We start from the raw sequence: 27,842 nt of genomic DNA on the forward strand, positions 1-27,842 counted from the left end.
CATTAAATGATCCCTGTGGGGAAAGTGGGTCACTGCACCACCAGAACCAGAACCACCACCAGAACCACCAACAGCACCACCAGCAGCAGCACCTGCACCACCAGCAGCACCAGCACCACCATCAGAACCACCAACAGCACCACCATCAGCAGCACCTGCACCAGCACCACCAGCAGCAGCAGCACCACCACCAGCAGCAGCAGCACCACCACCAGCAGCAGCAGCACCACCACCACCAGCACCAGCAGCAGCAGCACCACCACCACCAGCAGCAGCACCACCAGCAGCACCACCATCAGCAGCACCTGCACCAGCACCACCAGCAGCAGCAGCAGCAGCACCACCACCAGCAGCACCACCATCAGCAGCACCTGCACCAGCACCACCAGCAGCAGCAGCACCACCACCAGCACCACCACCAGCAGCAGCACCACCACCACCACCACCAGCAGCAGCACCACCAACAGCAGCACCACCACCACCAGCAGCAGCAGCACCACCACCAGCAGCAGCAGCACCAGCAGCAGCAGCAGCAGCACCACCACCACCACCAGCAGCACCTGCACCAGCACCAGCACCACCAGCAGCACCACCATCAGCAGCACCTGCACCAGCACCACCAGCAGCAGCAGCACCACCACCACCACCAGCAGCAGCACCACCACCACCAGCAGCAGCACCACCACCAGCAGCACCACCACCACCACCAGCAGCAGCAGCACCACCACCAGCAGCAGCACCACCAGCAGCAGCAGCACCACCACCAGCACCACCACCAGCAGCAGCACCACCACCACCACCACCAGCAGCAGCACCACCACCACCACCAGCAGCAGCACCACCACCACCAGCAGCAGCACCACCACCAGCAGCACCACCACCACCACCAGCAGCAGCAGCACCACCACCAGCAGCAGCACCACCAACAGCAGCACCACCACCACCAGCAGCAGCAGCACCACCACCAGCAGCAGCAGCACCACCACCACCAGCAGCAGCAGCACCAGCAGCAGCAGCAGCACCACCACCACCACCACCAGCAGCACCACCACCAGCAGCAGCAGCACCACCAGCAGCACCACCACCAGCAGCAGCAGAGAGCAAAACCACTACAAATACAGGAGTCAAGAAGTAGCTCCACCCGAGGAGAACATGATGAGGAGGTGCAGGCATCCTCAGCTGATGTTTTCCCTGCAACGGGTATAAATTACACAAAAAAATAAAATAAAATAAAATAAAATAAAATGAGGAGAAACTGTGTGTGTGTGCACAATAAATAAAAGAGGAACACAAACACATCATCAAATGTAAACACACACTCCTCCTGCCTGAACAGAGGGTGAAACACGTGCAGGACGGCGCCCCCTGCAGGCACATCCGGGTACTACACACAGGAAGGAAACACGCAGTTCTCCCCAGAGGAGGAGCTCTGGCGACACCAAGCGGACCAGCAGTGTCCTCTTCCTCCTCCTCCTCCTCTTCCTCCTGCACCACGATGGCTTAAGATGGTGGTGAAATCTCCATCTTATCCTCTCAGAGCTGCACCTCAAGTTTACAAATCAGATGCAGACACGAGTTTCTGTTTTCTTTCCCAACAGCTGATGTCTGATGCTCATCTCTAAACTGGTGGTTAGTTAGTTAGTTAGTTAGTGTGGTTAATGGGTTTAGTTAGTTAACCAAACTGTGACATTGGAATGTTTGTTTTATATTTTTGTGTGTATATATTTCTTATTCCTTATCCAATGTAAATACCCCCCCAGTCTGTTTAATGTCTTTTGCACATCATGTCTTTTTTTGCACCTTTCGTTGTCTTGTTTTTTTTTTTATTTCAATGACTTCGTGCATAATGACAACAACAGAATTCTTCTTCTAGTTAGTCTAAATGAGCAGGTGACCTCTGTTCACCTCAGTGGGCCTCCTGCTGCAGGGACAAACACCTGCAAGGGAGCACGTGTTAGTGATGAAATGCTAAAAATATGTGAATATAAAAAAAATGCGCATAAAAATGCGCTGTGCTCATTAATAATTAAGTTTAATCATCTTAAAACTCTTTAAATGATCAGAATAACCGGTGCAGGTGTGGTGGTGTTTGGTGCAGCAGGACGTGGCACAGGTTGGTGCTGCACGCGGCACACAGCTGGGGGGCGCGCGGCGTGCGGAAAAAATGTTGCGCGTTCAAGGGAGGAAAAAAAAAGAATTCTCTCGCGCCGCGGAGTCTGCGCAGTAGCGTTGTTCTCGTCACTCCGAACTTTCGGGAGAAGCGCAGGAGGAAAGGAGGGAGAAGAGCAGCGCCATTTTTTACCCCCGGTAATTATTTCCTACATATTCAGCTTCTCGCCGCGCGGGCCGACTGCGCGTGGGTTTGTGGGCATGAAAAATCACGTCTAGCTGATGTTACAATGCGGGAAGAAAGAGCGCAGAGCTCCGAGAGCTAGCAGACATTTCGTCCTCGGGCTCCACCAGCGTTGCGTTGCGTTTCTTGGCGCGGCGGACCGAGATGCAACGCGCCGCTTCGTAAACGCGCTTTTCACGCACACACGCGGTTTGTCGGTGAGTCCGCGGGCTCGTGCGGTCTGCGCAGCGGCGGGCCCGGTGCTTAGTACCGGGCGGAGGTGATGGCGGAACCGTCGGGCTGCTCCCAGTGTGACTGAGCGGCTGCACGAGCTCAACAAAGACACGAGAGGGGCGCAGCTGATTGGCTCTGCGGGACCACGTGGTCAGATCAGACGCAATGTTCGTCTGTGTGATTTCTTTTCTTCTCTTTTTTTGAAGTGGAGAGTTTCCGGTGAAGTTAATGTGATGATGAGCTAAAACAGGTTTAAACAGATTAACTAGAGGACTAACTAGTGGAGTAACTAGAGGACTAACTAGAGGACTAACTAGGTTAAGAGGACAGAGGAAACAACAAGCTTAAGTAGTTTAACATTTTGAGCTGTTTATGGTGTTTTTCTGTGATACACACACATACATGTGTATTATATATGTGTGTATATAAATGTATGTATATATATATATGTATGTGTGTGTGTGTATATATATATATATATATACACACACACACACACATATATGTATACATACATACATATATGTGTGTGTGTGAGAGATGCCCTAAATTTTATATATGTGGTAAAATATGGTAAAATAGTCTATATGTTTGTATTTTCAAGTCGTTTCACCCACTCAAAGCGCTTTTACATCACATCCTCATTCACACATCATTCATTCAGGAATCTAAGTTGGAGAAGACTATTGTTTCACACACATTCATATATATAATATATATATATATATATACTTAAAGAGAAGGGCTTTTATTTTAAAATGTGGATTAATGATTAATTTTACTTCAATCCATAAGAACCCTTTTCTCCTTCAAGTGAAATTATGGGGGATTTAAAACTAAACTAAATGGACCATAAGGAACATTTCCAAACTTATTTTTGAGATACAAGATCTAAAATGTTAAATATACGTCACAGCATTATTTTTCTCAGCGCTTTCTTATAGACTTTTTCCTAAAATACGGTCAGGACAGATTCATATAATCCAGGACAGGATTAAAGTTGCTAAACTGTTTGAAACTCACCTTTTTAATAACAAAAACAATTTAAAATCAGCTGGTTGTGTCACAGCTTTTAATCAGGCAGACCACCATTTTGGAAATGGTCACTGGGTCACATGACTGCACCAGGAAGTGTAGTAGCTGTCACCGAGGGACCTCTGGAGTTAGATTCAAGGATAAAGAATATCTAAAAGGTGTTCTTGTGGGTTAAAATGTGGATTAATGACATATGTTGGGACCCCTAATCCCAGTTTAACACACCGGCACCCTTCGGTGGGTGCTGTTCTTCATGAAGCCATTTTGTATTTTTAGATCCAGCCAGAGGGGAGCAGTGTCGGGACACAAGCTGGAGGAAAACTCTACAGAAGCTTATTGCTCAAACGTGTTTTCTTCCTTCTATTATTTTTATTTAATGTAACTGTGGTCATAGAAGTTTGTTTTAACAGTGAAAAACCAGATCTGATGAAGCTCATCTGACTCCGGCGAGCAGCTGAGGAGTTAGAATTACACGTGGGGATGAGTCAATTAGATCCACGCTGTGTCGCTCTGCTTCCAGTGGAGCATTAGTGGACAGCTGAAGGGATGTCAAGCAGCAAATCTGTATCTGATCCACGTCTCTAGAGCCCATTTCTCTCCTAAGTCACCAGCTGAACTCGATGTGCACCAACACAGGAGTCATTCATGTGTTTTACCAAGTGACACTGTTAAATAACAGGCTGCAGCTATATTAAAATACTACTACTAATAAAAGTGCACTTGCTACAAGTTTTTAGAGATGTTTTGTTACCAGGAAGTTGTGAAACCTCGACTGTGAGACGTGTGTTTATGCGTCTCGATCAGGTTAAAACGTCCGTGTGTCAGTTTGGTGTTTAATGCTGCCACCAAGCGTCCGACAGGATGACCCACATGGCAGGAACCTCCTCCTATTATTATTTACACGTGTTTAGATGGAAGTAAATAAATAAATAGATTATTTACATTCATTCGTTTGGTCTGAAGCAACGTGCACATTAAGATATTTAGTCAAATGGATAGAAATAAAATACAAACTCGTCATTTTGTAGCTGAAACACTCTCCGTTTTTCACATGTTTCACATACATTAATCAATATTTAATCATTTAGTCAGTAGAGCTGCAGCGATGAGTCGACTGATTGTTCAGTCCATCAACACAGAACTTTTCTGCAGCTAGTTTGATTAAAGTTTCCCTTTCAAGCCAAATTTTATTGTTCCAGGTTGTCAAAGGTGAAAATCTGCTGCTTTCCTCAGTTGTAGATTCTAATAAATTGAATATTTTGGGGGTTTTGGACTGTTTGTAAAACTAACTGAGACGTTTGTCACTGTTTTCTAATGTTTTCTTCACCAAACCATTGAAGAAAATCAGACTTTATTTACCTTATAAAGGAATAATAGAGCTACGATCGTGATGCTAGTCCACCTTTTTAAGTGTGTGTGAGTGATATTTGAGATAATTAAATGAATTAACGTGCCGTCTCTCCTCCATCTTCCTCCGTCCGTCACCTTCTCCAGGTCCTGTGCAGTCAGACGGGTGTCTCCAGTCCGGACTGGCAGGCGGACCAGGACCAGAGAGTCCCGGGTGGCGGTGGACTCGGGTCCCAAACTGAGCAGCAGTGGGCCGTCAGAAGAGGAGGGGCGGGAGCGGACGAGGCAGAGGAGGAGCCATGTCGGCCTCGTGGCGTGACGACGACGAAGAGTTCAAGGTGGGAGGAGTGAAGGGGGTGTTGAAAGCCAAACCGAGGTTCTCCTTCACCGAAGTGAAGCTGCTGCTGGAGGCGGTGAAGAGGAACAGATACATCATCCTCAGTGAGTAGGAACCACCGTGTGTGTGTTTGCTTTGTTCTTTGGTTTAAAGCTAGAAGAAAACCATGTAATTCCACTCCTGAAGATTATTATCATCTGTCTTGGAGAGAAAAGGGAGATAATTATGTTTGTTATGTTTGTTCCCTAAAGCCCTTTTCACACAGGAATATTATTACCTGATCTTAATCCTAAAGCCAGTCTGCCACGTTCGTGATTTATAAAAGTAAAAATTTCTGCCGCAAATTACCTTCATGTGAGGTTATGAGTCCCATGTGAGGCTGCTCTTATTATATTAATTATAAGATGAAGTTTTTACAGCATTTTGAGGCTCCCCTCGCTACGTAGCATGATGTGGATAACACCAGTCATATTTTGATGTCAGAGCTGTGAAGTGGAAGGGGCTGTTGGTTCTGGGGGTGTTTTCCCACGATGCTGTAGGTTTATGTTGTGTTGAACACAGTCTGAGAGGTCGGTCAGAGGTCGGAGGATCGAAAGGCGTTGCTGTTGCAGTTGTAAACTAAATGTGGAGCCACGTCGTTGCTGAATTTTGCTGCTCATCTGTTAATTTGATGTTTGCACCTTGAGAGTTGGAGCTAACTTCTCCTCTGGAGTCCTTATGTACACAGCTTTGTGCTGAAGATTCACCTGAGAGGCCATAAAAGTGAGTCATGCATTATTTTTCTGCAATAAATAAATTTTTTTTACTTCTGGATGCTCAAAATGGCTCCTTCCACTACGCAGCGTTATAGTTTAACTGTAGTTAGTTTAACCGGCGTGAATTCTCACTCACATTTTAAAGAAGAAACATTATTTAAAGGTGTGAAGGAGGTTAAAACTGACCTGGAATCTGCTGATTGGTGGTATTTTGTAACACAGGCGCATCTTTTTACTGATCATCCTCCTAAAAGAGCTTCGGAGTCGGTCACCTAACGATAAGCATGTTTCCTTCCACCTCATTTTTTATGCAGTGTTGATAATTAAAGGCAGAATACGTCAAACTCTTGTGGTAATTAATCCGACGATGCATCATTTGTGGCCCAAGCGAGGACACAAGTGTGAAATAGCCTTTGACTGTACTGACCACCTGTGCAGGTGTTGCTGGCGGTGGAGTCACGGTGAGCGAGAATGAGGATGAGGATGAGGATGTGGGCAGTGTAGGGCCGTGTACACAACACTACATATCACGGTTTTTACCAGCAGAGGGAGAGCATGTGCCAGACGTGGAGTGACAATACCACCGTTGTTAAGAATTGTTGGATGTGACCAGGACTGATGTCTCTCACGCCAAACCAAGCCTCACGTCACGTCTGCCTCCCCGTAGGGAAGTTTAACCAAGGCGTGTCGGCGGAGACCAAGAAACAGACCTGGGCTGAAATCACCAATCAGATCAACGGCCTGGGAGAGAATCACCGAGAGGTTTGTTGCTGTGATCACTGATCTTTTTGTGTGTCATGTGAATTTAAAGACTGTGTTTTTCTCTCTATGCCCTCAAACACAACTATACTCTCTATAGTTGTTTTAGGTTTAGATGGAAGAGTAGAGTTACTGTGTTATTAGGTTTTTATACAGATTACACCCAGACGCTGTTAAAACAAAGGTTTGTCTGTTTGGAACCTCTTGCACAACTTGTGTTTGTCCTTCCTGCTCACATTATTTTATCAGAGCAATTTACAAAACCGCATTTCCTTCTAGTCACACGAGAAACAACTGAAGTGTTTCACTGTGTTTTTGATCCTGTTGACTCATCTCTCAACCTGTCACATTAATTTTTTGTGAATCCTGAGGGAGTCTCAAAGGATGCAGGGAGAGCACCTCTAAAAATACTACCAATTATTCTTCTTCTGTTTCCTTTATTCCAGACTAATCTATTAATTATAACCACATAGTTTGAGGCATCGGTACAGGAGACTCCTACGTGGAAAGTCTGTGTGTCATCGCGGTGTAAGGCTTTTTAAAGGAGCGTTCGTGTCCTCACAGGTGCGTCAGATCATGAAGAAATGGGCGGACCTCAAGTGTGATGGAAAACGACGAATCGTGGCCCTCCGGGGGCCCAATGGCAGCCACCTGAGGAAGAAGAACCTGGGTCCTGTGGAGAGGATGGTCCATAAGATCCTAATGATGAGTCCGAGAGGAGGTGAGGAGGAGTCTGCTTCTCTTTATTTCTAGCACAAAGAAATGAGTGAATACAGAAATTCAGACGCAGCAGCAGAGTATAGGAGCTTCATGCAAAGTGACAGAGGATGATCTTTAGTTATGTTAGTCTGTTGTTGGAGGAAGCTTTTGACAGCATAGAATTGGGTGTTTTAAACCTTTTTTTTTAATCTATTTTTCCATATTTTGGTGTCTGAATAACTGGTATCTCGCTCTCTTCGAAGCCACCAGACTCCATTGACAAAAACAGTGATTTTACCTCGCAGGACACCAAAGGCACACGATGACAAACATATACTAACAGAACAAGGCAGCGGCAGACCAGCATCTCCCATGTTCTGCACAGTAAAATGTTTTTGTCAATGGAGTCTGGTGGCTTTGAACAGAGCGATATAAAGGATGTCTGTGGTAAAACCAAAAGCACTTTAATCGGGTGTAGTTGTAGTTGTAGTTCCTCCTTAATTAATCAGTCACTTTTCTTTTGTTGGTTCCCAGATGGCGACAGTGATCTGGACTTGGGAGAAGATGCTGATTTCTCCAAGCTGTGCAGTAAAGGCCCGTCCTCTAACCCTTCCACCTACTCCTACCTCAGCCTGACGGACAGTTCCCACTCTTTACCCGGTGGAGTCTCCTACGACCTTTCTCCACTCTCCTCGCCAGAGAAAGATCTGGGTGGTAAGTAGAGCGAGAGACAGGAAGAGATGCAACAAGTAGTCCGCACCGCTCACAGGGCAGGAAGCTCACTTATGTACATGACGTATGCTAATGTGAGGGCGGTTTCTCTACACCAGGGCTGCCCAATACGTCGACCGCGGAGGTAGTGCGAGTAGAGCGAGTGACATTAGAAAAAATAAATAAATAAAATCGTGTTTGCGACTTGATTGACGTACAGGCTGTGATCTCTTCTCTGCTACGGGTCGTGGGCAGGGACATGAGCGGTCAAACGTGTTAGCTACTGCAAAACTCCAGTGAAGTGAACTAGTTAGTCTTCCAATCTATATCTACTAAAGAAGGGATACTCTGGGATAGGAAGGGATACTCTGGGATAGGAAGGGATATTCTGGGATAGGAAGGGATATTCTGGGATAGGAAGGGATACTCTGGGATAGGAAGGGATACTCTGGGATAGGAAGGGATATTCTGGGATAGGGAATGGGATATTCTGGGATACTCTGGGATAGGAAGGGATATTCTGGGATAGGAAGGGATACTCTGGGATAGGAAGGGATACTCTGGGATAGGAAGGGATATTCTGGGATAGGAAGGGATACTCTGGGATAGGAAGGGATATTCTGGGATAGGGAATGGGATATTCTGGGATACTCTGGGATAGGAAGGGATATTCTGGGATAGGAAGGGATACTCTGGGATAGGAAGGGATACTCTGGGATAGGAAGGGATATTCTGGGATAGGGAATGGGATATTCTGGGATACTCTGGGATAGGGAACAGGATAGGAAGGGATACTCTGGGATAGGAAGGGATACTCTGGGATAGGAAGGAATACTCTGGGATAGGGAACGGGATAGGAAGGGATACTCTGGGATAGGGAACGGGATAGGAAGGGATACTCTGGGATAGGAAGGGATACTCTGGGATAGGGAACGGGATAGGAAGGGATACTCTGGGATAGGAAGGAATACTCTGGGATAGGAAGGGATATTCTGGGATACTCTGGGATAGGGAACGGGATAGGAAGGGATACTCTGGGATAGGAAGGGATACTCTGGGATAGGAAGGGATATTCTGGGATAGGAAGGGATATTCTGGGATAGGGAATGGGATATTCTGGGATACTCTGGGATAGGGAACAGGATAGGAAGGGATAGAATATTAGACTCCATTCAGTGCAGGTCATCAGAGGAAGGTAGAGACCATAAATGTATTGAATGTTCCAGTTCCTCTGGAGTGCAGTATTGATTTTAACATTACTGTTGTCAGTTTTTATGTGTAATACCAAGAGTTACATCAGCTGCAGTTATGTAGTGTAGGCCAACATATATGAAGTATACTCAGTATATATAGAAATTAATATATGTTTAGCATTTTTATTTATCTTTTGCTTTATTGATGAAATTAGTTTAACTTAACCAGCCATCCTTTCACCAAAGGTTTTTGTGAAAAGCATCTTAAACACATGTGAGTGTTGCTTTTTTGTTGCAATATATATTTTTTTAATATATATATTATATATTTATTTTTTGGAACTTTTTTTTTATTTCAAATTCAACAATTTATACATTAATATTCACAATTCTTCAATTTTCCTTTTTTTTTTGTTTACAGCTGTATCTATACGTGTACAAGGATAGGCACAGTAATAAAATAAATTAAAAAGGAAACCCAACAACAGATATAACTTAACTCTATCATAGGGGAAAAATATATATAAGAGGTGTATAGAATGTTTAGCATTTTTAATGTAGGTAGATCATTTTGAGTTTAGTTTCTCAGTTTTTCTCAGCAGGCTCACAATAGAAATGAGGAAAGCAAAGGAACACTTGTGACGATAACAAAAGATGAAGCCCCCGTCTGTTAGTCGCCAGGATGGAAAAGTACTAAAGCTATGAATCAGAAACATTAGAGCAAATATGGGAAAGATAAAGAGACGAAGATGAGCTGTGAGGAGGAACATTAGAGTCTCTAAAAACATCAGAAATCTCCACATTACTGTGTTAAATATCTTAGTTTAAGATACTACCTAATGATGGAGGGACTGGAAAAAAGATAAAACAGGACTAAATCAAAGTTGTGACTCTCTCAGCGTAATTCAAGAACGTGTCCCAGATTATGTAGAATATCGACGGTTTGTCCAAAGGGATTTTATCCTAATCCCACTGGAGAGAAACACTAAACATCCAAGTTTCCTCTTAATGAACATGAGGAATGGAGACGTGTGCAGATATTCTGCATAAAACAATAACAGAGTTTTTGTTTTAATACTAAAGAGTTTTTTCACTTGTATGAACCGTCAGTGTTGACAGTGAGAATAAACTCATTCCTGTTTATGTTGGACTACATTACCTCCTCTCTTTAATACTTCATTCTGAGACTGTTTGGATTTGCTGCTGCTGCTGCTGCTGAGCCCCCTGCGGTGAAGTGATCTTGCCGTGTGTGTGTGTGTGTTTTCTGTTTCTTTGCAGGCGATCCTTTACATTCCTCCTCTGACTTTGACCTGGCTGACGATGGAGGTAAGAAAGTCGTCTCATACAAGCTGCTGTTTGCAGCCAGCAGGCTGTTTGGCTCTGCGGAGGGAAAGTTAAAGGGCACGAGATAATTTAGAATTTAAAATTCATGTGAAACGAGCGTCTGAGCTCGGCTTGTTGGTGCCAGGACCAGGATTTAGGGACGGCAATTTAGTAAGCTCATAAACCTTCTAATTCAATTTTGCACAAGCTTAGAGGATAACTTTGGCCTGTTTTCACATGTTATTACATACTAGGTGATAAACTTATGGCTCATGTAGACAGTAAGAATAGAGGATTCTCCTTGAGGGGAAGTTCCAGCCTGGAAAACAGGAAAAGCAAAGAAGTGACTGACTCATCTGTTTCTGTGTGGTCCTCCAGAACGAGCCATGGATTTTGACGAAAACGACGACTCCGCCTTCTCCTCCTTACCTCCCCCTCTCCCCCCGCCTCCCTCCACCTCCGTGGAGCCCGTGTCTGACGACGCCCGGATGAGGATCAAGCCGGTCCACACCTACTCCCGAAGCAGCAGCCAGAACCACACCTACTCCAGACCTCCACCCGGACCCTCCTCCGTGTTCCCCCCGGCGTCTGATACAGAGACTGCCTCGGCCTCCTCCGTGCCTCCTCCCCCGCCGCTGTCCCCCACAAGCCCCAACGTGACCGCCTCCTCCGCTTCGTTCCCTCTCCCTCCACCTCCCACCACCTCCTCCTCCACGTCTGTCGCAGCTAATGACTCTACCTCTCACCCTGCCCCCTCCTCTTCCTCCATCCCACCGCCTCCCGCTCCTCCCGCTTCCTCTGCTGCGACATCCTCCTCCTCCTCCTCCGTTGCTTCTACCACAACCTCCACTCCCTCCTCCTCGGTCACCCCTCACCAGCCTTCGCCCTCCCCCTCCGTCCTCCCACCCAATCAGCCCTCCACCTCGGGCTCTAACCCGTCTGACCCCCTCCCGGCCGGAGCGTCGTCCCGCCGGGCCCACGACCACGTGGCCCAGATGGCGTCCCAGGGCCTCCAGCAGCAGCGGGCCAGCCGGATGCTCCTGACCTCGGTGTCTCAGTCTCTGGAGGTGCTGGCGCAGTCGGTGCAGCTGCTGGTGGAGAGCCAGCAGGAGTTTGTGCAGGAGTCTCTGCTGCTGCAGAGGGAGACCGTGGACATCCTGAGGGATTTCTCCAACACGGCGCTGACTATGCTGAGAGACAAAGCAAACAGCGGGCAGCTGGCGACGCATCACCACCACCACCACCATCCCGCTTCACACTTCTGAATAATGATGAACAAACTGGTAGGTTTTTCAAAAGAGACAGAAACAGTAACCACAAGCCAAGTGCAGGTAGATTCTGGCAGTGGGATCAGCTGCCACGTGGTGTAAAACCTCCAAAATCATGGGAGAGACGGGTGACGCTTCACTCCACTGTGGCTGCTGGACAGAGAAGTTCCTCTCTTTTCCTGGAAACGGGACAAAATGGCACAATGGTGGCACACTACATGCAGCTTCACGCCCCTGCTATCACAGAGTTCCTTCGTGTGCCTGAATCTGAATCTTGTTTCCTTTTTTTTTTTGTATTTACTGTCTGTGTGTGACAGGCTCACATGTTCTCCACACTGTCATTGGCATTTCAAATGGTGGCGCCTTCCTTCCTTCCTTCCTTCCTTCCCTCCACAGCAGCACAGGCCGACTGGCTGGACTGTGCTGATGCATGGAGGTAAAAAACCCCCACAGATGATGCAAAGGACACCGTCTGGCTTTTCATTTGCCATTTTTGCTTCTTGAGTGGGACACTGGAACACTTTGATTTACCTGCCTCACTGATTGAGAGGAAACTGTAACATGTTAACTGTGCATCCTTCAGCCACCATCTCAGTGTTACACCTGATCTGCGTCGGCTCCACAGTCACTCTGTCCTCCTCAGCGGCTGGGGCTATCTCCCGGTTTGGTGTTTTGCTCAAGGGCAGGACGGCAGGAGCTGTGGACACGGAGCAGAGAGCACGCGTTATCACCTTATCGTTCACCGAGCTCATCCTGTGTGACGGCTAACTAATCTCCAAGCTCAGTGACGTTTTGTTGAGGTTACTGCTGAGTTTAGTGCTGGTGAGAGGGAAGAAGTTAGCTTCTGTCGTTTCCAGGGGGGGCTTTTTTCAGAATTTCAGACATAATTATCTCCTGTTTCTCTGTGCAATTTAGTAATCTGCTTCCAAATGCCCTCATGTTTGGCTTCAGTTACACAGATTATGTAAAATATGGACTCTGCAGTTAAAGAAATCATCCCGTTTGAGCATCTAATGATTTTAATCTGCTGACTACTTCCCAACTAATCATTGGTCAATAAAACATTAGAAAAGTGTGACAAATGTCAGCATCCTAGAGCCCAAACACACCTGATCACATCCCAGTTTGTCCAACTAATAATCCACAACCCAGAAATATTTAATTTCAGGACTTTTATCAACACTACTAGACACTACTGTGTCTCGGAGCGACCGTGAGAAGATCTAGATGAGCATGTTACTAGTATTTTCCAGCCTGTTACCCCAGTTTTGCTTTGCTGATGTTTTACCACAACGTTCTGCTTTTGTTGTGCGACTGCTGGTCAATGAAACCAGGCGTGTTCACATTTCAGTTTACTTCACATTGTGCGCAGGGGTCTGATTTTAGCGGGTTAATGCAAAGTCACAGCCAGCAGTTGGTGGGAAACAAGTGGAAACGAGCGTCTCCAGCTTCAGGGTTCAAATCTGTGTGACCTGATTATTTCCCATGATCAGATTTCGGCAGCTGAGTTACTTTAAAGTCGTTTTTTTTTATTTTTCATTCATCAGCAGCTTAAAAGTGAAAGTTTCTGTCGGGCTGATGAGCTGCACTGATAACACAGAGACGGCCTGAGCTGAATCCTGGCGTGGGTGAAACCTGCACTGCACACTGCGTCACATGAAACCTGGACTTTGGTGATAACTGCTGCTGCTAGAGTAAAGACTTTCTCAGTGCTGGGGTTTTATTATCTGTGACAGAAGCGAGGCAGATTTGACCCTCGTCTCACCCCGATGGCGAGCGTCAGATCTCTGCCTGATCTGTGAGCGTTTCTGGAAACGACGCAGGAGACTCTGATGTCCTGATCTGTTTTTGTTCTGCTGCCCACCGCACACACGAGCGTGATGTGCACCTGAAGCTCTTCTTTGACCTCCTCAGTGTGAAATCCAGCTCATAGCATCAAACTCTCATGTCTGCAGTCTCACCCCCCCCCCCATGTTCTCTGTCTGACTGACTGACCAAATGACTTGTAAGTGTCTGCTGTAACACCAGGCTGTGTGATGCTTCCTACAACCAAATCCTGATAATAAAGATTTTTATGACTAAAAGAGGACGGAGCTTTTGGTTTTTAGGTTAAAGACGCTGAACAACAACACTGAATGTGTGTTCTGTGTGATGGATCTTCTTCCTCCTGCTGTGGATCCATCCGCCGCTGCAAATAACGGACTATTTCCTTCTGCAGAGAGCTGCTTTTAAGGAATTAGAAATCCTCTTTAGAAAGGATGTAGGAACCTGAGAGTCAGTCAGCTTCATCCTTTTGAGTTCATGCATGTCTGATAGTGGTGGAATAGAAAGAAGTCCATCTACTGCACCCATGAATATCTCCATCACATTTCATCCTCCACTGCCTCTATTTAACCCTTAAACTAGTTACTCTTCTCATTCAGAAACAAAAGATGTGCTTATATATGTTGCAGCACTCCTCAGTAGTACCAACAATATCTAGATTAGATCTATTACCACATTAAAAGCCTCTGGCACGTAGTAATTAGTGATAAAAACAGAATATTATATTATCCTATGGTAGTATAACAGCAGGAGAGGAGCCAGAATGAATACTTGTACTCAATGATGAATGATATTTTTTCATCATCTTCATCTTCGTCCCGTCTTCTGCTTTCCTGTGAAATAAATAATCACTTCAGTATCATTAAAATACTTGGAGACATCTGGACTACTAACCAGTAACCAGTAACCCGTCAGCCTGAAATGAAATAAAATGACGGACGTGTCACTTTTTCTTCCACAAATGTAATAAAACAGCAGCTTTTCTTGGGTTAGATGATCCAAACCACATAAAACTGATGAGATGATTAAAAGCTGGAGAGGAAACAGCTCATCTGACCAGAAGATATGTCGCAAGCTTCAGGATGTTTCTTATATCGCTCTCACTTCCTGACAGCCTTCACCTTAAAAGGTAATTCCGGTGTTTTAAAACCAATGTGTTCATATTTTGGTATCTAGATGACTAATGGGTGCAACATTTTGGAGAATTGGTCCATCCAGCGGGATCCTTTGGGACAACTGCACCTGATCACAGTAGGTCCACTAAAAGAGCTTGTTTGATCCACTGACAGGCTCAGAGTGTTATTCTAAGTGTGTGACAGCATCATGGAAAGGATCCCTACAGAGAGAGACCTGGAAGATCCTTTTGGTTTAACCACAAACAGCACACACACCAGACTACATTCACTAAAACAGGGATTCTAGCTCCACAGAATACTGTAGTAGTGGTCTATCGCTGACTCAATTGGTCAATTTATGTTTGTTGCACAAATATTGTGTTGTATCAGAACCAACCATTAAAAACACCAAATCACACAATTAAACAAGCAAACTAACAAATTGAGGCAGCAGCTGACCTGCAACTCCTGTGTTCTGTGAGGTAAAATGACCTGGTGGAGTGATGTAGGTCAGATTGTGTGTGACAGCATCATGGAAAGGATCCCTACAGAGAGAAACCTGGAAGATCCTTTTGGTTTAACCACAAACAGCACACACACCAGACTACATTCACTAAAACAGGGATTTTAAATGGATTTTTCATGCCGCATGAGCAGATAAAGGCTTCTTCTTTAGCCGTTTTGTCCAATTCAAAACACTGGAGCAGAATTATTATGTTTTCCCATGTAGGTTTCCAGTGAGACAAAGCAGCGCTGAAGAAATGTGGTCAAGATGGAAAGTCTGTGCAGGTTCACAGGTTTGTCTACATGCAGCATTAAGTGCTTTTAAATGCAGCTATGAATCTGTCAGGGGGTGGGGTGGGGGATGAGTACAGCTTTTGATGACGAAAGTGGGGGCGAACAACACCAGGAGGGCTGGACCTGCCTCCCGTCCTGATAAAGACTCAGCGACAGGCCGCCGGAGACGAGTGGACGTGTGAACGATGGATCTCAGAGTGCTGATTGTGTCTCTGTCGCTGTGGGGCTCAGGTAGGACGACGACACACTCACCAACATGCTGAGAGCTGATAGACACCTGCGTTTTAAGATCTCACAGGTTTCATGAATGTGGTGATGCTGATGTGTGTGTGTGTGTGTGAGAACAGGAAGCCCTATTTTACTGCTGTACAACGATACACATGAGGGATTATAATGTATTATAATGTCATTGTTTGGCTGCTACAACATAATTCACTGTAAAATAAATATTCATCCAGTCATAAATGCAACACAGATGACTGAAATGTTATAAGTTAATACAGGAATATTTTAAAAATATTACAACAAATGGATGGAAAGCAGGCTGTTTAATTCACTAAATCAATAAACCACGTCATGTCGTGTGTGGATATTCTATGATTTTATAGGAATATTAGGGCTTAAAACGATAAGTAAAGTGTGATTTAAATACTTAGTGCGTAAAACAATGGACCTGCTGCTGCTTAATAAATAGTTGTTAATAGGCAGAATTTAATTACTTTTGTTAAATTAGTTAAAGGATAATTAAAGTATTATTAATTCAACCCTGGGCCTTATTGTTACATTTGATTTTGGTGTCTCCATAACTAATAGGACCTGGTCCAGTAGATTTCTTCTTTCTAATTAAACTAAACTTGTTTCTAAACCTGTGCAGCTGTTAGAAACATCACAGCTGAGTGTTACTGTGTGACTGTTTACCCTCAACTTCACTTCTTGTTTACATTCTGGACTCATTTTATTTAATTTGTTTGGCACTATTTCTCTGCTTTTCACTTAGAGACACTTTTACACTTTGTACTTTGAGTTTAACTTTTGTACTGTACTCTGGCAAAGTAATTTCCTTCGCGACCAATAAAGTTGATCTTATCTTATCTTACAATAAGGAAAATAAGAGATAAGAAACAAAGACTCACCGTGCTGCAGCAGCAGCAGCAGCAGCGCCGCCTCCTGCACACATCCTGAAAAACAGAGTAACAAAGATGAGACGCTCACTGCCAAACTGTGTCAAACCCACAAAACAAGGATAATAAAGAACAGAACATCAACAGTAATGTATTCTATGATCGGAGGACAACACCACAAACCTCTTTATTGTCATGTGTGCTTTGTTTTGTTTCCCCTCAGCTCTGCGGGCTCAGGACACACACAGTCCAACAGGTAACCTACAGGAGAATCAGTAGAAGAAGAAGAATGATTGAATAATCATTTGTATTTGTATAACTAAGTGGATATAATATAGTAATATAGTATAATAATATATAGTGGTAGTAGTATTATTAGTATTATTTAGTACAACTCCTCACTCTGAGTGTACATGTTATATATCATTATTATTATAAGACTCTCCTTGCACTCACCTGGTGCAATAATTTACCTTTGTAATAATTTTTAAAACATAATTTCTATATATTTATATTTTTACTTTTGTGTTTGAAGTTTATTCTTATTCTTTTGGAGCTGTTTGTAACAAATTATTCTGATTCTGATAACGTGGCTCCACTTCCTGGTTGTGTTTGTGCGTCTGCTCAGCGGTGCTCGATGACGTCAGGTTGGTGGGAGGAGCCAAACCCTGCGCCGGCCGCCTGGAGGCGGAGCAGCAGGGAGGCTGGGAACCAGTGGACGACCGCTACTACGACTGGAACCTGACCTCTGCAGCCGCGGTGTGCAGACGGCTCAACTGTGGCTCTGCTGTGTCGCTGCGACGGACGCACAGCTCCACCCTCAGGCTGAGTGCCGTAACTGATATCATGAACCCCGACATGATGCATCTCCTTCAGCCCGTGCAGGGCGACTCCTCCATCCTGGAGATCACCTGTTCAGGTCAGAGTCATTAACTGTGAGGGTGAATGTCTTGGCTACATTTTCATCCAATCAAGAGAATCAGATCAAACATTTTCTTGAAAATACAAAGTAAAAATGGTGGAAGTGTCTTGAGTGTATAAAAGAAGCCGCCGTAGTGAAGCCTCGAGTTTGACCTCACGGCCGTCACCATCTTGGCTTTTTGGAGCCAGACATGAAGGTTATCCACGAACACCGCCTCTGATTGGTTAGTGAGCAGGTAGCCCCGCCCCCTCACTTAATACTTTTAAAAAACAGGATGTCCCTAAAAAAGCATTTACCTCCTTTTCTTTTTCTACTTATCTGTTTTTAGTCTTTAAAACTTCTTACATGTAATAAAATGAGTTAAAAACAGAACAATATGATTCTATAATAACACTTTTAAAGGAGACGTCCTGTTTACTGACTACTTTTGCTGTTTTAGGACATTTTGCCGATGATGCTTCTGCACTTGCTCTCAGCCTCCGTCTCCATTTTAGAAGAACAGATCAGGTCTTCGTGCTTCGTTCTGGCTTTTGGTCATCTTCATGTTAGCGGGAGCTGGAGGGGGAGAACAGTGGCGCACAGTGAGGTGGACTCAGGTGGTTTTCAGTGGACGGCGGGGCTGCTGAAGGGTTGGAGGAGAGGTCACATGACCAGCAGATCCCCTTGTGACATCACAACGGGAGCCTAATCTAAACAGAGCGTTTTCACAGAAAGATGGAGCAGGAGAAACAGAGAGAGGGCGGCCTTCAGGCACACTGATTCATGTTGAAAAGACTTTAAGAAGTGTATTTTATATAATAAGTAAAGGATTCAGCTACGTTTCCCACCAGCTGACGGCTGTTTCTCTTGCCCTCCGTCTCCACAGACTCCGTCAGGCTGGTTGATGGGAACAGTCTGTGCTCAGGCAGACTGGAGGTGAAGTCTGACCAGCTGTGGTCCTCAGTGTGTGAAGATGACTTCGACCTGCAGGACGCAGAGGTGGTCTGCAGGGAGCTCGGCTGTGGGGCTCCTTCGGTCCTCCAGGGGGCGCTCTATGGAGAGGGGGAGGCTCCGGTGTGGACCAAAGAGTTCCTGTGTGACGGCCGTGAGTCTGCTCTGCTGGACTGTAGAAGCTGGGATAGAAACAGCTGCTCCTCTGGGAAAGCTGCCGGCCTCACCTGCTCAGGTAGAAGAAACCACCCCCCCACCAGTGCAGTTTAAACAAACAGGTCTGAACGTGAGCATGAGATGTAGTTTTGCCTCATTCCCACCCAGAACCTGCTGATGTGAGGCTGGTAGGGAAGGCCAGCCGGTGTGGAGGCACGCTGGAGATGAAACGACGGGGCGAATGGAAAGCCGTGGATCAGAGGGACTGGAGCCTGGAGTCAGCCGGCAGCGTGTGCTCATACCTGGACTGTGGCTCTGCTGTTTCAACCAGGAGGACAGAGACACCTGCACCTGGACATCTGTGGGGAAGCCAATCTGCCTGTGATGAGTCTCCACCAATGAAATGTTTCACACAATATGCGTATTCGTCTTTCGTCATAGAGGTCACCTGCTCAGGTAACAGCACTGATGACACTCACACATAATCTGTGCGGCGTCTTGATGCGACGGAGATGTAAAAGATGAGGAGCAGGTTTGAGAGGAAGGTGATTAAATCCTGGTTTAACTTTAAATCACGTTCAAACTAGTTTAAAATGAAATCAGATTAAAGTTAAACCTACCTTTAGACATTCGTCATGATTTTAAATTGAATTCTGCTGCACCGAACCTTTTAAGGCCAATTATCCAGTATTAACTTTAACCCTTTAAAGCCTGAAACATTAAATAAATGCCAGAAAATTCAATTTTTTTTAAAACTGGAGTTTTAATTGAACCTTCTGAGGAATTACAACAAAAAAAAGGTTTTTAAAAAGTTAAAAACTTTTAATTTTTGTGCAATTTATTGCTCACAGTTTGGGGATTTAGCTTTTAAAATGGCTGCCTGTTCCAGATGGACTTCCTTCCTGGTCCATCTTCCTCTAAATGGACCATCATTGACTAAATGGACGTCCTGCTGTGCTGAAGAAGACTGTAAACTGAGACTGAGAGCAGAAACTCATCAGGAAAATGTTTTTACTGAGCTGATAAATCAAATCATCCAGAAGCTACAAACATTTCTTTTCTCTCCACAGACTCCATCAGGCTGGTTGATGGGAACAGTCTGTGCTCAGGCAGACTGGAGGTGAAGTCTGACCAGCTGTGGTCCTCAGTGTGTGAAGATGGCTTCGACCTGCAGGACGCAGAGGTGGTCTGCAGGGAGCTCGGCTGTGGGGCTCCTTCGGTCCTCCAGGGGGCGCTCTATGGGGAGGTGGAGGCTCCGGTGTGGACCAAAGAGATCCAGTGTGACGGCCAAGAGTCTGCTCTGCTGGACTGTGGGAGCTCAGACTCGGCTGCAGACACCTGCTCGTCTGGCAGAGCCGTTCGGCTCACCTGCTCAGGTAGGAGAGGAGCTGCAGCTCCGGTTTGGGTTAGCCGATCTTTTATTTACTCACGTGTCCTTCCCCTTGTCCAGACCCTGATGAGGTCCGGCTGGTGGGAGGAACGAGCCGCTGCAGTGGTAGACTAGAGCTGAAGCACCGTGGGGTCTGGAGGGCGGTGGGGAGCGCAGACCCCGGCTGGGGCCGGAGGACGGTGGCTAGGATGTGCCAGAGGCTGGACTGTGGCTCCTTTGTTTCAGCGGGAAAGAAAACTAATTCCTTGGAAGGATCCATGTGGTGGGTGAAATCTTCCTGCGTTCACTCTGAAGCTACGCTACAGGAATGTGTGATGACGAGGGAGAAGCCCAGCAAAGCCAGCCTGGAAATCACCTGCTCAGGTGAGGCCATCAGGCTGTGACCTCCAGCCACAGCACCAATACCTGACTCACAGTACAGATACGCCTGTAGTTCAGTCAAATCTGTCCTTGAGTTAAAGCACTGGAGCTCTTGACTCCAAAGAAACAAAAGTACATCGTTGTATTGACGCCACATTGAGTTTTCAGAACCGAATGACTCTGAATGAGTCTTATTTGTAGAACCATCCGTTATCCATCATCTTCCGCCAACCCGAGGTCGGTCCGAGGTTAAGCAGGGCACTCCAGACGCCCTTCTCCCGAGCAACGCTTTCCAGCTCCCCCCCGGGGGATCCCGAGGCGTTCCCAGGCCAGCCGACAGATGTAATCCCTCCAGAGGGTTCTGGGTCTGCCCCGGGGTCTCCTCCTGGAGGGGCATGTCCGGAAAACCTCTAAGGGGAGGCGCCCAGGAGGCGTCCTGACCAGATGCCTGAACCACCTCAACTGGCGCCTTTCGATGTGAAGGAGCAGCGGCTCTACGCCGAGCTCCTCACCCTCAGAGCTCCTCACCCTCAGAGCTCCTCACCCTCAGAGCTCCTCACCCTCAGAGCTCCTCACCCTCTCTCTAAGGCTGAGCCCAGACACCCTATGGGGGAAACTCATTTCAGCCGCTTGTATCCATGATCTGGTTCTTTAGGACAATCAAGAGCTTCTCCTTCCGGTTCAGCTTCTTCACCACGACGGACCGGTACAGCGCCCGCATCACTGCTGACGCCGCACCAATCCGCCTGTCCATCTCACGCTCCATTTTACCCTCACTGGTGAAACAAGACCCCAAGATACAGCAACTCGCTCCCAACCCAAAGGGGGCAATCCACCTTTTTCCGGCAGAGAACCATGTTTGTAGAACCTGTAGAGTAAAAGTTTGTAGAAATGCTTTATAGACAGGAGTTAGTGAGTAAATCCTTTTTAAAAAAAAAAATCATAAGAAGTCATTTGACCAACCAAAGTATAAGAAGTGCAGAGACGGCTCCGTTTAAAGTGTCTATCTGGACTTAAACGGATGTTTGCAGATGCTTTCTCAGGTTGGACGGTGAGTTTTTGGTAGACAGAGCGAGCACCTGAGGCTTTCTTCACAAACATCAGATACGACCGTGCTCTGGGGGGAAGGAACTGTCATCTTAATCTGCCGCAGCCGTCATCCTCCAACTGTAGCGGAGTAAAAGTCACACGCTTCCAAGAAAATAACACTCAAGAAATGTCCAGACGCCACTCGCACGTGTCGGCGTCTGCTCTCACACCAGCTCTTATTACGTAAGACCTGCCCAAAGACCGTTCACTTCAGGGGGTGGCTGAGCTCACCGGGCTCAGATGGTGAGAAAATGCTAATTCATGATAATAATAATGATAATGATAATGAGTGGCTTCCTCTCTCCACAGACTCCGTCAGGCTGGTTGATGGGAACAGTCTGTGCTCAGGCAGACTGGAGGTGAAGTCTGACCAGCTGTGGTTCTCAGTGTGTGAAGATGGCTTCGACCTGCAGGACGCAGAGGTGGTCTGCAGGGAGCTCGGCTGTGGGGCTCCTTCGGTCCTCCAGGGGGCGCTCTATGGGGAGGTGGAGGCTCCAATGTGGACCAAAGAGTTCCAGTGTGACGGCCGTGAGTCTGCTTTCCTGGACTGTGGGAGCTCAGACTCGGCTGCACCTCGGCTCGACACCTGCTCGCCTGGCGGAGCCGTTCGGCTCACCTGCTCAGGTAGGAGAGGAGCTGCAGCTCTGGTTCGCCCTCCTCTCTCACGCTCCTCCACTCATTATTTCCCGCTCTCTGCTCAGCTCCAGAACACGTCAGGCTGGTGGGAGAGGCCAGCCGCTGCGCCGGCACCCTGGAGATGAAGAACCAGGGCGAGTGGCGAGCAGTGGCCGACTGGGACTCCGACTGGGACCACTGGTCTGCGGCCGCAGTGTGTGCACAGATGCATTGTGGTTCTGCCGTTTCGACGGAGATGCCATACAGTGATTCGGAGACGTCCGTGTGGTGGATCACCTCTTCCTGCGTGCAGTCAGCGCCCGTGCTGGTGGAGTGTGTAATACTGACTGATGTTGTTGAGACTTATACCAGATGGAACGTGATATGCACAGGTAACACTGACTGGCCTCAGATTAAAGGATCACTTCACTGTTTTTAAACCTGGGTCCCCTCCCTTCTTGTGAACAGACCTTCTGGCTCGGCCGAACCTCTCCTCCTCTGCCGCCGCTGCTGACGGGGGCTCCAACGCCACGCAGCAGGGGCTTCAGGTGCTCATGGGCTCCGACTTCAGCATCACGTGCTCCACCGAACCACAATACCACGGCGGTTCCTTCCAGCTCGTCTCCACCGCCTCCGGCACAGCAAACAACCGCACCCTCCCAGCTGCCAATCACTCCGCCCACTTCAGGTTCTCTGGCGCTGACCACACCCACCAGGGGGAGTACCGCTGCGTCTATCACGTCCACGTCTTCTCCCACAACTTCTCCTCGGAGAGCCTGCCACTCTATGTCACCGTCTCAGGTAACACTTACATGAGTTTTCTGAGCTTTCAACCACTGCCAGCAGGGGGCGCTGTGTCTTCTTCCCCTGATACCGTTCTCTAGCTGGACGACACTGCGTAGTCATCTTCGAAAGCTTTATTCAGTCCTTGTTCTCCTTCCAGAAACAGTTTTTCTTATAGATTTCAGTGCAAAATGTACAAAATTAGCCATTTTAAACCATCTTGTTTTTACACTCCTAAATAAAAATGTCCCCTGGAAATAAACTAGATGGGCCGAGCACCCTTTAAACACTTCAGTCTGAGCTGTGGTGAATGATGCTGCACATGCACATTGTATTTAGATCCAATCATCATAAGGACACGGCAGGAGGAGCTGCAGGCCTTTAAGTTTGGGAGTGTCAGGAAGTCAGGAAGCAGGTAGGTCAACGAAAATGGAGGCTGAAAAAGCTCTCGTGTAATCAGAGAAAACTAAATGCAGCTTCCTTGCAGGTGTCAGGTAAAGTAAAGTAAAGTAAAATCAGTTGTCAGTTGAGATATCTTTTAATTGCACTGGTCTCGGTTTGTTCAAATAAAATGACAGTTTAGCTCCAGACAGATATTTTAGTGTTAACAATCTGTTTTATAACCAATAAAAACACGACTTGAGGTAACTGATGTGAGGATTTTAAATGTGTTTCAGCGTCTGTAACAGAGCTGATCATCAGACTGGTCGTCCTTCTGCTGGCTGTGACGTTAGCCATCACTGCCCTCTGCCTCCACTCTAAGGTACCGAACACGTCTCCACTCAGAGGGTGTTTATATCTAGTTAGAGGATTCATTATTCCAGCATGTCGTGTCTCTCCAGGCCAGAAGGAGCCACATCGGGACAAGAGAAGAAGGACTATGAGTGATTTAGAGACCGGAGCCCAACCCGCTCACCTTGCTTCAGTGATGTGCACTGTAGGTGGACCCTGTGACATCACTGCTGGGCGTGGTTACAGGTGTAGGTGGACCCTGTGACATCACTGCTGAGCGTGGTTACAGGTGTAAGAATCTTCACGGCTGTCAGATATGGAACAAAAGACACCAAACATATTTAACATAACTGAACTACTGACTGTAAGAAACAATCATCATCTTATTTCTCCTCAAAACATTATTAGTCATCTAAGAGTAAACAGATTATTATTATTATTATTATTATTATTATTATAGGAGAGTTACAGTTAATTTGCATATTGTGTAAAACAGAAATAGATAAAACAGCCAGATGTTGAAAAGGGACAATCTGTATATTTGTATAATGTATAATTTAAACCTCCCATGTTACTGTCACGTTCTCTGATGCTGTTTTTTTGTATATTAAACTTGTTTTATTGATTGATTGATCAGACTTGTTGCTATTTATTTTGATTTCTACGTCTACTTGCCTCTTTATTTTCCTTGTTGCTAGTTTTTCTGTTCCACACTCTGAGAGCTAAAACCAACAGGGCTGCCAGTACAGTAATATTATCCTGATGCTCACTGAAGTGCAGGTATTACTGAGCCTGAAAAGTTTCTATGCAAGATTTGATTTCTTTCGCTGGAAGTCATCGCTCATGTTCTTAACTATAGCTGCCACGTACCGCTGGTGATGCATACTGTAGCTAGAAGGTGAAAAGATAAAGATTTGGGATGGAGCTTCACGTGAGACCGTTTATCAGAGAGGATGATGATGACAGACTGATAAGAAACTACTGAACGTCACAGCGGCCTTATCACAAACCCTGTTCTCTGTTCTTAGAACTCTAAAGTGTGGTGAGTAAGATTTTAGAAATTAATAACGCAAAGAAACTAAACCTAAGGTGATGCGATACTGTAGAAATCAACAATAAATAATAATAATACATTTTATTTATAATGCACTTTACATTTGGAGGTACAAATCTCAAAGTGCAGCAATTAAAAACACAAGACATTTTCCAAGGAAGGTAGGTCAGTTTAGGAGTACGACCTCTTAAAAAGATGAGTTTTTAGATTTCTTTTAAGAGAGTGCACAGTCTGAGGTGCCCTCAGGTGGTCTGGGAGGGCTTCCTACAGGTGTGGAGCAGCAGTCATTGGTAGACCGGAGGTTTCTGGAGGAGGTTTGGAGGGTAAGGAGTTCCTTAAGGTAGTCTGGGGCGTTGCCATGAATGTAGTTGTAGGTGAGAAGGGAGATCTTGTATTGGGATCTGAGGTGGATGAGGAAGCCGATGCAGTGAGTGGAGGATGGTGTGATATTGTGATCGTCGGGATCCTGGCAGCGCTGTTTTGAACGTATTGGAGCTTTTGAAGGAATGTTTTTGAGGTGGAAGAAGGATTTCTGGCACAGGTGTTTAATGTGGGAGTCAAATGTAAAACCTATGTTGGTGACTGATGGGGAAAGTGGGATGTTATGGCCAGAGAAAGATACAGAGGTGATGTTAGATGACCAGAATTAATGTGGGATGACCACACAACTAACTGGGGCTGAGGTATAATTAGACTTCAGGAAACACCTGAAACACCTTCACACTTTTACAGCCCTTCGTCCAGTAGGGAAATGTACTGCTGTTCCTGAAATTCAGCTGTTGTTCAGATGAAATTTGAACCGTTTTTGCTGTTAAAAACATCACGAGGGGTGCAGGATGTCAGTTTTATGATTATCACTGGCAGCTTCCTGTTTGTGAATCCCACCAAAAAATGTGGCAGTGACTGGCAGCTCAGAGAGACACCACACGAAGCCTGATAAGGAGATTGAAAGATGGAGAGGAAGCTGACGCATTTGCTGAGGAGAGACATATAAGATCCAGAGGCGGTGACACGAGGGCAGACTGGTTTGGACAACACACCAACTGGGCCAACATGGATGGAGTGCTGGTGGTGTTCACGTTGCTCTGCATCTCAGGTAGGACCTCAGCCTCCGTGACCCCACTGACGGCTGCACACAGGACGTCAGGGTTTGACTGACGGATGAGCAAACGGCATTTAAAGTGAAGTGAGGAATTATTACTGACTACAGACAGGATCCAGCGCTGAGACCCACATAAAACACGACCTTTGCTAATGTTTTCAGTTTCCGCTGCAGAAAAGCCTGAACTAAACTTTAGGAAAACTTCAAGTGCTTCTCAAATTGTATTCATGATTTGGCTGAAACCTTAAATTTAGATTTATATCAATCAAAATGTTCTTTTTGCTCAGACAAAAATGTACATTCACCCAAAATAACAAGATGATTTAATGATTTTAAGACTACTTAATGTGGGTCAATATAATAATATTGTTTTGCTGTTTGGAAACTTGAACTTTACCGTGAATTAATGATTATATAATAAATAACACTGCATTATAACCTGCTGCACCAATCACAACCACTACCACAACAGTATGTAAACACAATATCTGACGTAGCTTCCCTTTATAAAGTCACCGTGGTGAACTTATCTTTACCAAGCTAATGTTGACTGCACAGCGTGATGGCGATAGATCAATGATATCTTTGGTATTTAGACTGGTTCCCTATAGGCCTATATAATCTCCTGGGAAACTGAAGGCGTGATTTAAAGCTCTGAAATGAACACAAGAAAGTTTATAACATTTACAGGACCTTTGTAGACCAGTCCAGAGCATCATAATGACCCTTTTACTTATTTTTATTTCATCTTTTATGGTTCTCCTCAGGTCTACAGGCAGAGGACGAAGATATTCTCAAAGGTAAACAGTCAAAATGAAAATATATGAAGAAGTAAACAAGAGATGATTTCACTGATTCCTCTCTTACCCGTGTTCAGAGATTGATGGGATCCAGTTGGTGAGAGGATCCAGTCCCTGTTCTGGTCAGCTACAGGTGAAGCACTACGGAGATTGGAGAGAAGTAGGAGACGTTCACTGGGACCTGAACTTGGCTGATGAAGTCTGCAGACATCTGGACTGTGGTTCTGTGGTTCAGATTATCTCAGGGTTGCGTCAGTCGAGTCATGCGTGGACCTTCACGCCCTCCTGTCTTGACTCTGCATCTACACTGAGGAAGTGTATAACAAAGAGGATTCCTCACACCAGTGTGTGGATCACCTGCTCAGGTAAAACCATCTGTAGTACAAACACAAAAACAGGATTCCTCAGCGAGCTCAGAGACTGATGGGATTTTAATGGCTATTTTAGGAATTCTGATTTTTTCACACATCTTGTGCTGTACAGTAGAATTAAGTTGTGGTATTCCCACTAAATGATTTGAATTTGAATGCATGACAAAGAAGAAAACATTACCCAGGAAAGATGAACCTACCTTTGTCACGTCAACTTTTCTTCTGGTCCGAGGTCCTTAGTTTCTGAATTTCCTTTCACAGTGATAGTCAGTAGTTTCCATTTGATTGGCATCCTGGTCTCCAGTACAACTATTCTACAGTTGTAAAGGAAATATTTATCACAGAAGTGGCAGACAAGCTCAGATCCCTACTCTCTACACCAGGAGTGTCAAACATACTTTGCAAAGTGTAAAAATTACAGAGAAGACACATTTCAGGTCGTTTTGTAAAAAGAGAGTTCATTAAATGTGAACATTTTCAGAATGTACTTTTTTTGCACTAAAACAAAGGGAAACATTTGGAGCTGTTGTTATTTAAAGGTTATGATGCTGTGATTTTACTGGTCCGGCCCTCTGGAGATCAAACTGGGCTGCATGTGGCCCCTGAACTAAAATGAGTCTGACACCCCTGCTCTACACCTAAACCATTACTGTGTGAACTGAGCAGGCTTGTGGGATTGTCGATTTA

The 27,842-nt window shown here is 45.8% G+C and overlaps 2 protein-coding genes and 1 long non-coding RNA gene across 4 annotated transcripts; all 3 read left to right on the top strand.

Annotated features, from left to right (window-relative positions):
* The first annotated feature begins 2,261 nt into the window (after nucleotides 1–2,261).
* Nucleotides 2,262–14,080, top strand: LOC139200191 (uncharacterized). 2 transcript variants are annotated; one of them, XM_070829430.1, is made up of 7 exons: nucleotides 2,262–2,307; nucleotides 5,096–5,389; nucleotides 6,708–6,802; nucleotides 7,364–7,520; nucleotides 8,033–8,212; nucleotides 10,681–10,728; nucleotides 11,104–14,080. In XM_070829430.1, the coding sequence occupies exons 2-7, from the start codon at nucleotides 5,248–5,250 to the stop codon at nucleotides 11,988–11,990; spliced, it is 1,509 nt and encodes a 502-aa protein (XP_070685531.1). In that variant the 5' UTR covers nucleotides 2,262–2,307; nucleotides 5,096–5,247; the 3' UTR covers nucleotides 11,991–14,080. The 2 variants fall into 2 exon arrangements, with proteins under 2 accessions (XP_070685531.1, XP_070685532.1); XM_070829431.1 differs by lacking the exon at nucleotides 2,262–2,307 and having other exon boundaries at nucleotides 5,120–5,162; nucleotides 5,243–5,389.
* Nucleotides 14,081–15,915: 1,835 nt separating this feature from the next.
* Nucleotides 15,916–24,195, top strand: LOC139200079 (scavenger receptor cysteine-rich type 1 protein M130-like). The gene is made up of 14 exons (XM_070829310.1): nucleotides 15,916–15,961; nucleotides 17,075–17,107; nucleotides 17,480–17,770; nucleotides 18,639–18,938; nucleotides 19,028–19,315; nucleotides 19,930–20,235; nucleotides 20,310–20,439; nucleotides 20,544–20,612; nucleotides 21,265–21,479; nucleotides 22,008–22,322; nucleotides 22,406–22,705; nucleotides 22,782–23,114; nucleotides 23,774–23,859; nucleotides 23,939–24,195. The coding sequence occupies exons 1-14, from the start codon at nucleotides 15,916–15,918 to the stop codon at nucleotides 23,978–23,980; spliced, it is 2,754 nt and encodes a 917-aa protein (XP_070685411.1). The 3' UTR covers nucleotides 23,981–24,195.
* Nucleotides 24,196–25,907: 1,712 nt separating this feature from the next.
* On the top strand, nucleotides 25,908–26,958 carry LOC139200426 (uncharacterized). The gene is made up of 3 exons (XR_011584171.1): nucleotides 25,908–25,978; nucleotides 26,752–26,784; nucleotides 26,862–26,958. It is a non-coding gene; the product is annotated as an uncharacterized lncRNA (long non-coding RNA).
* Nucleotides 26,959–27,842: the final 884 nt, after the last annotated feature.

Source organism: Pempheris klunzingeri, chromosome 4 (assembly GCF_042242105.1).
Source record: "Pempheris klunzingeri isolate RE-2024b chromosome 4, fPemKlu1.hap1, whole genome shotgun sequence".
Lineage (NCBI taxonomy): Eukaryota > Metazoa > Chordata > Actinopteri > Acropomatiformes > Pempheridae > Pempheris > Pempheris klunzingeri.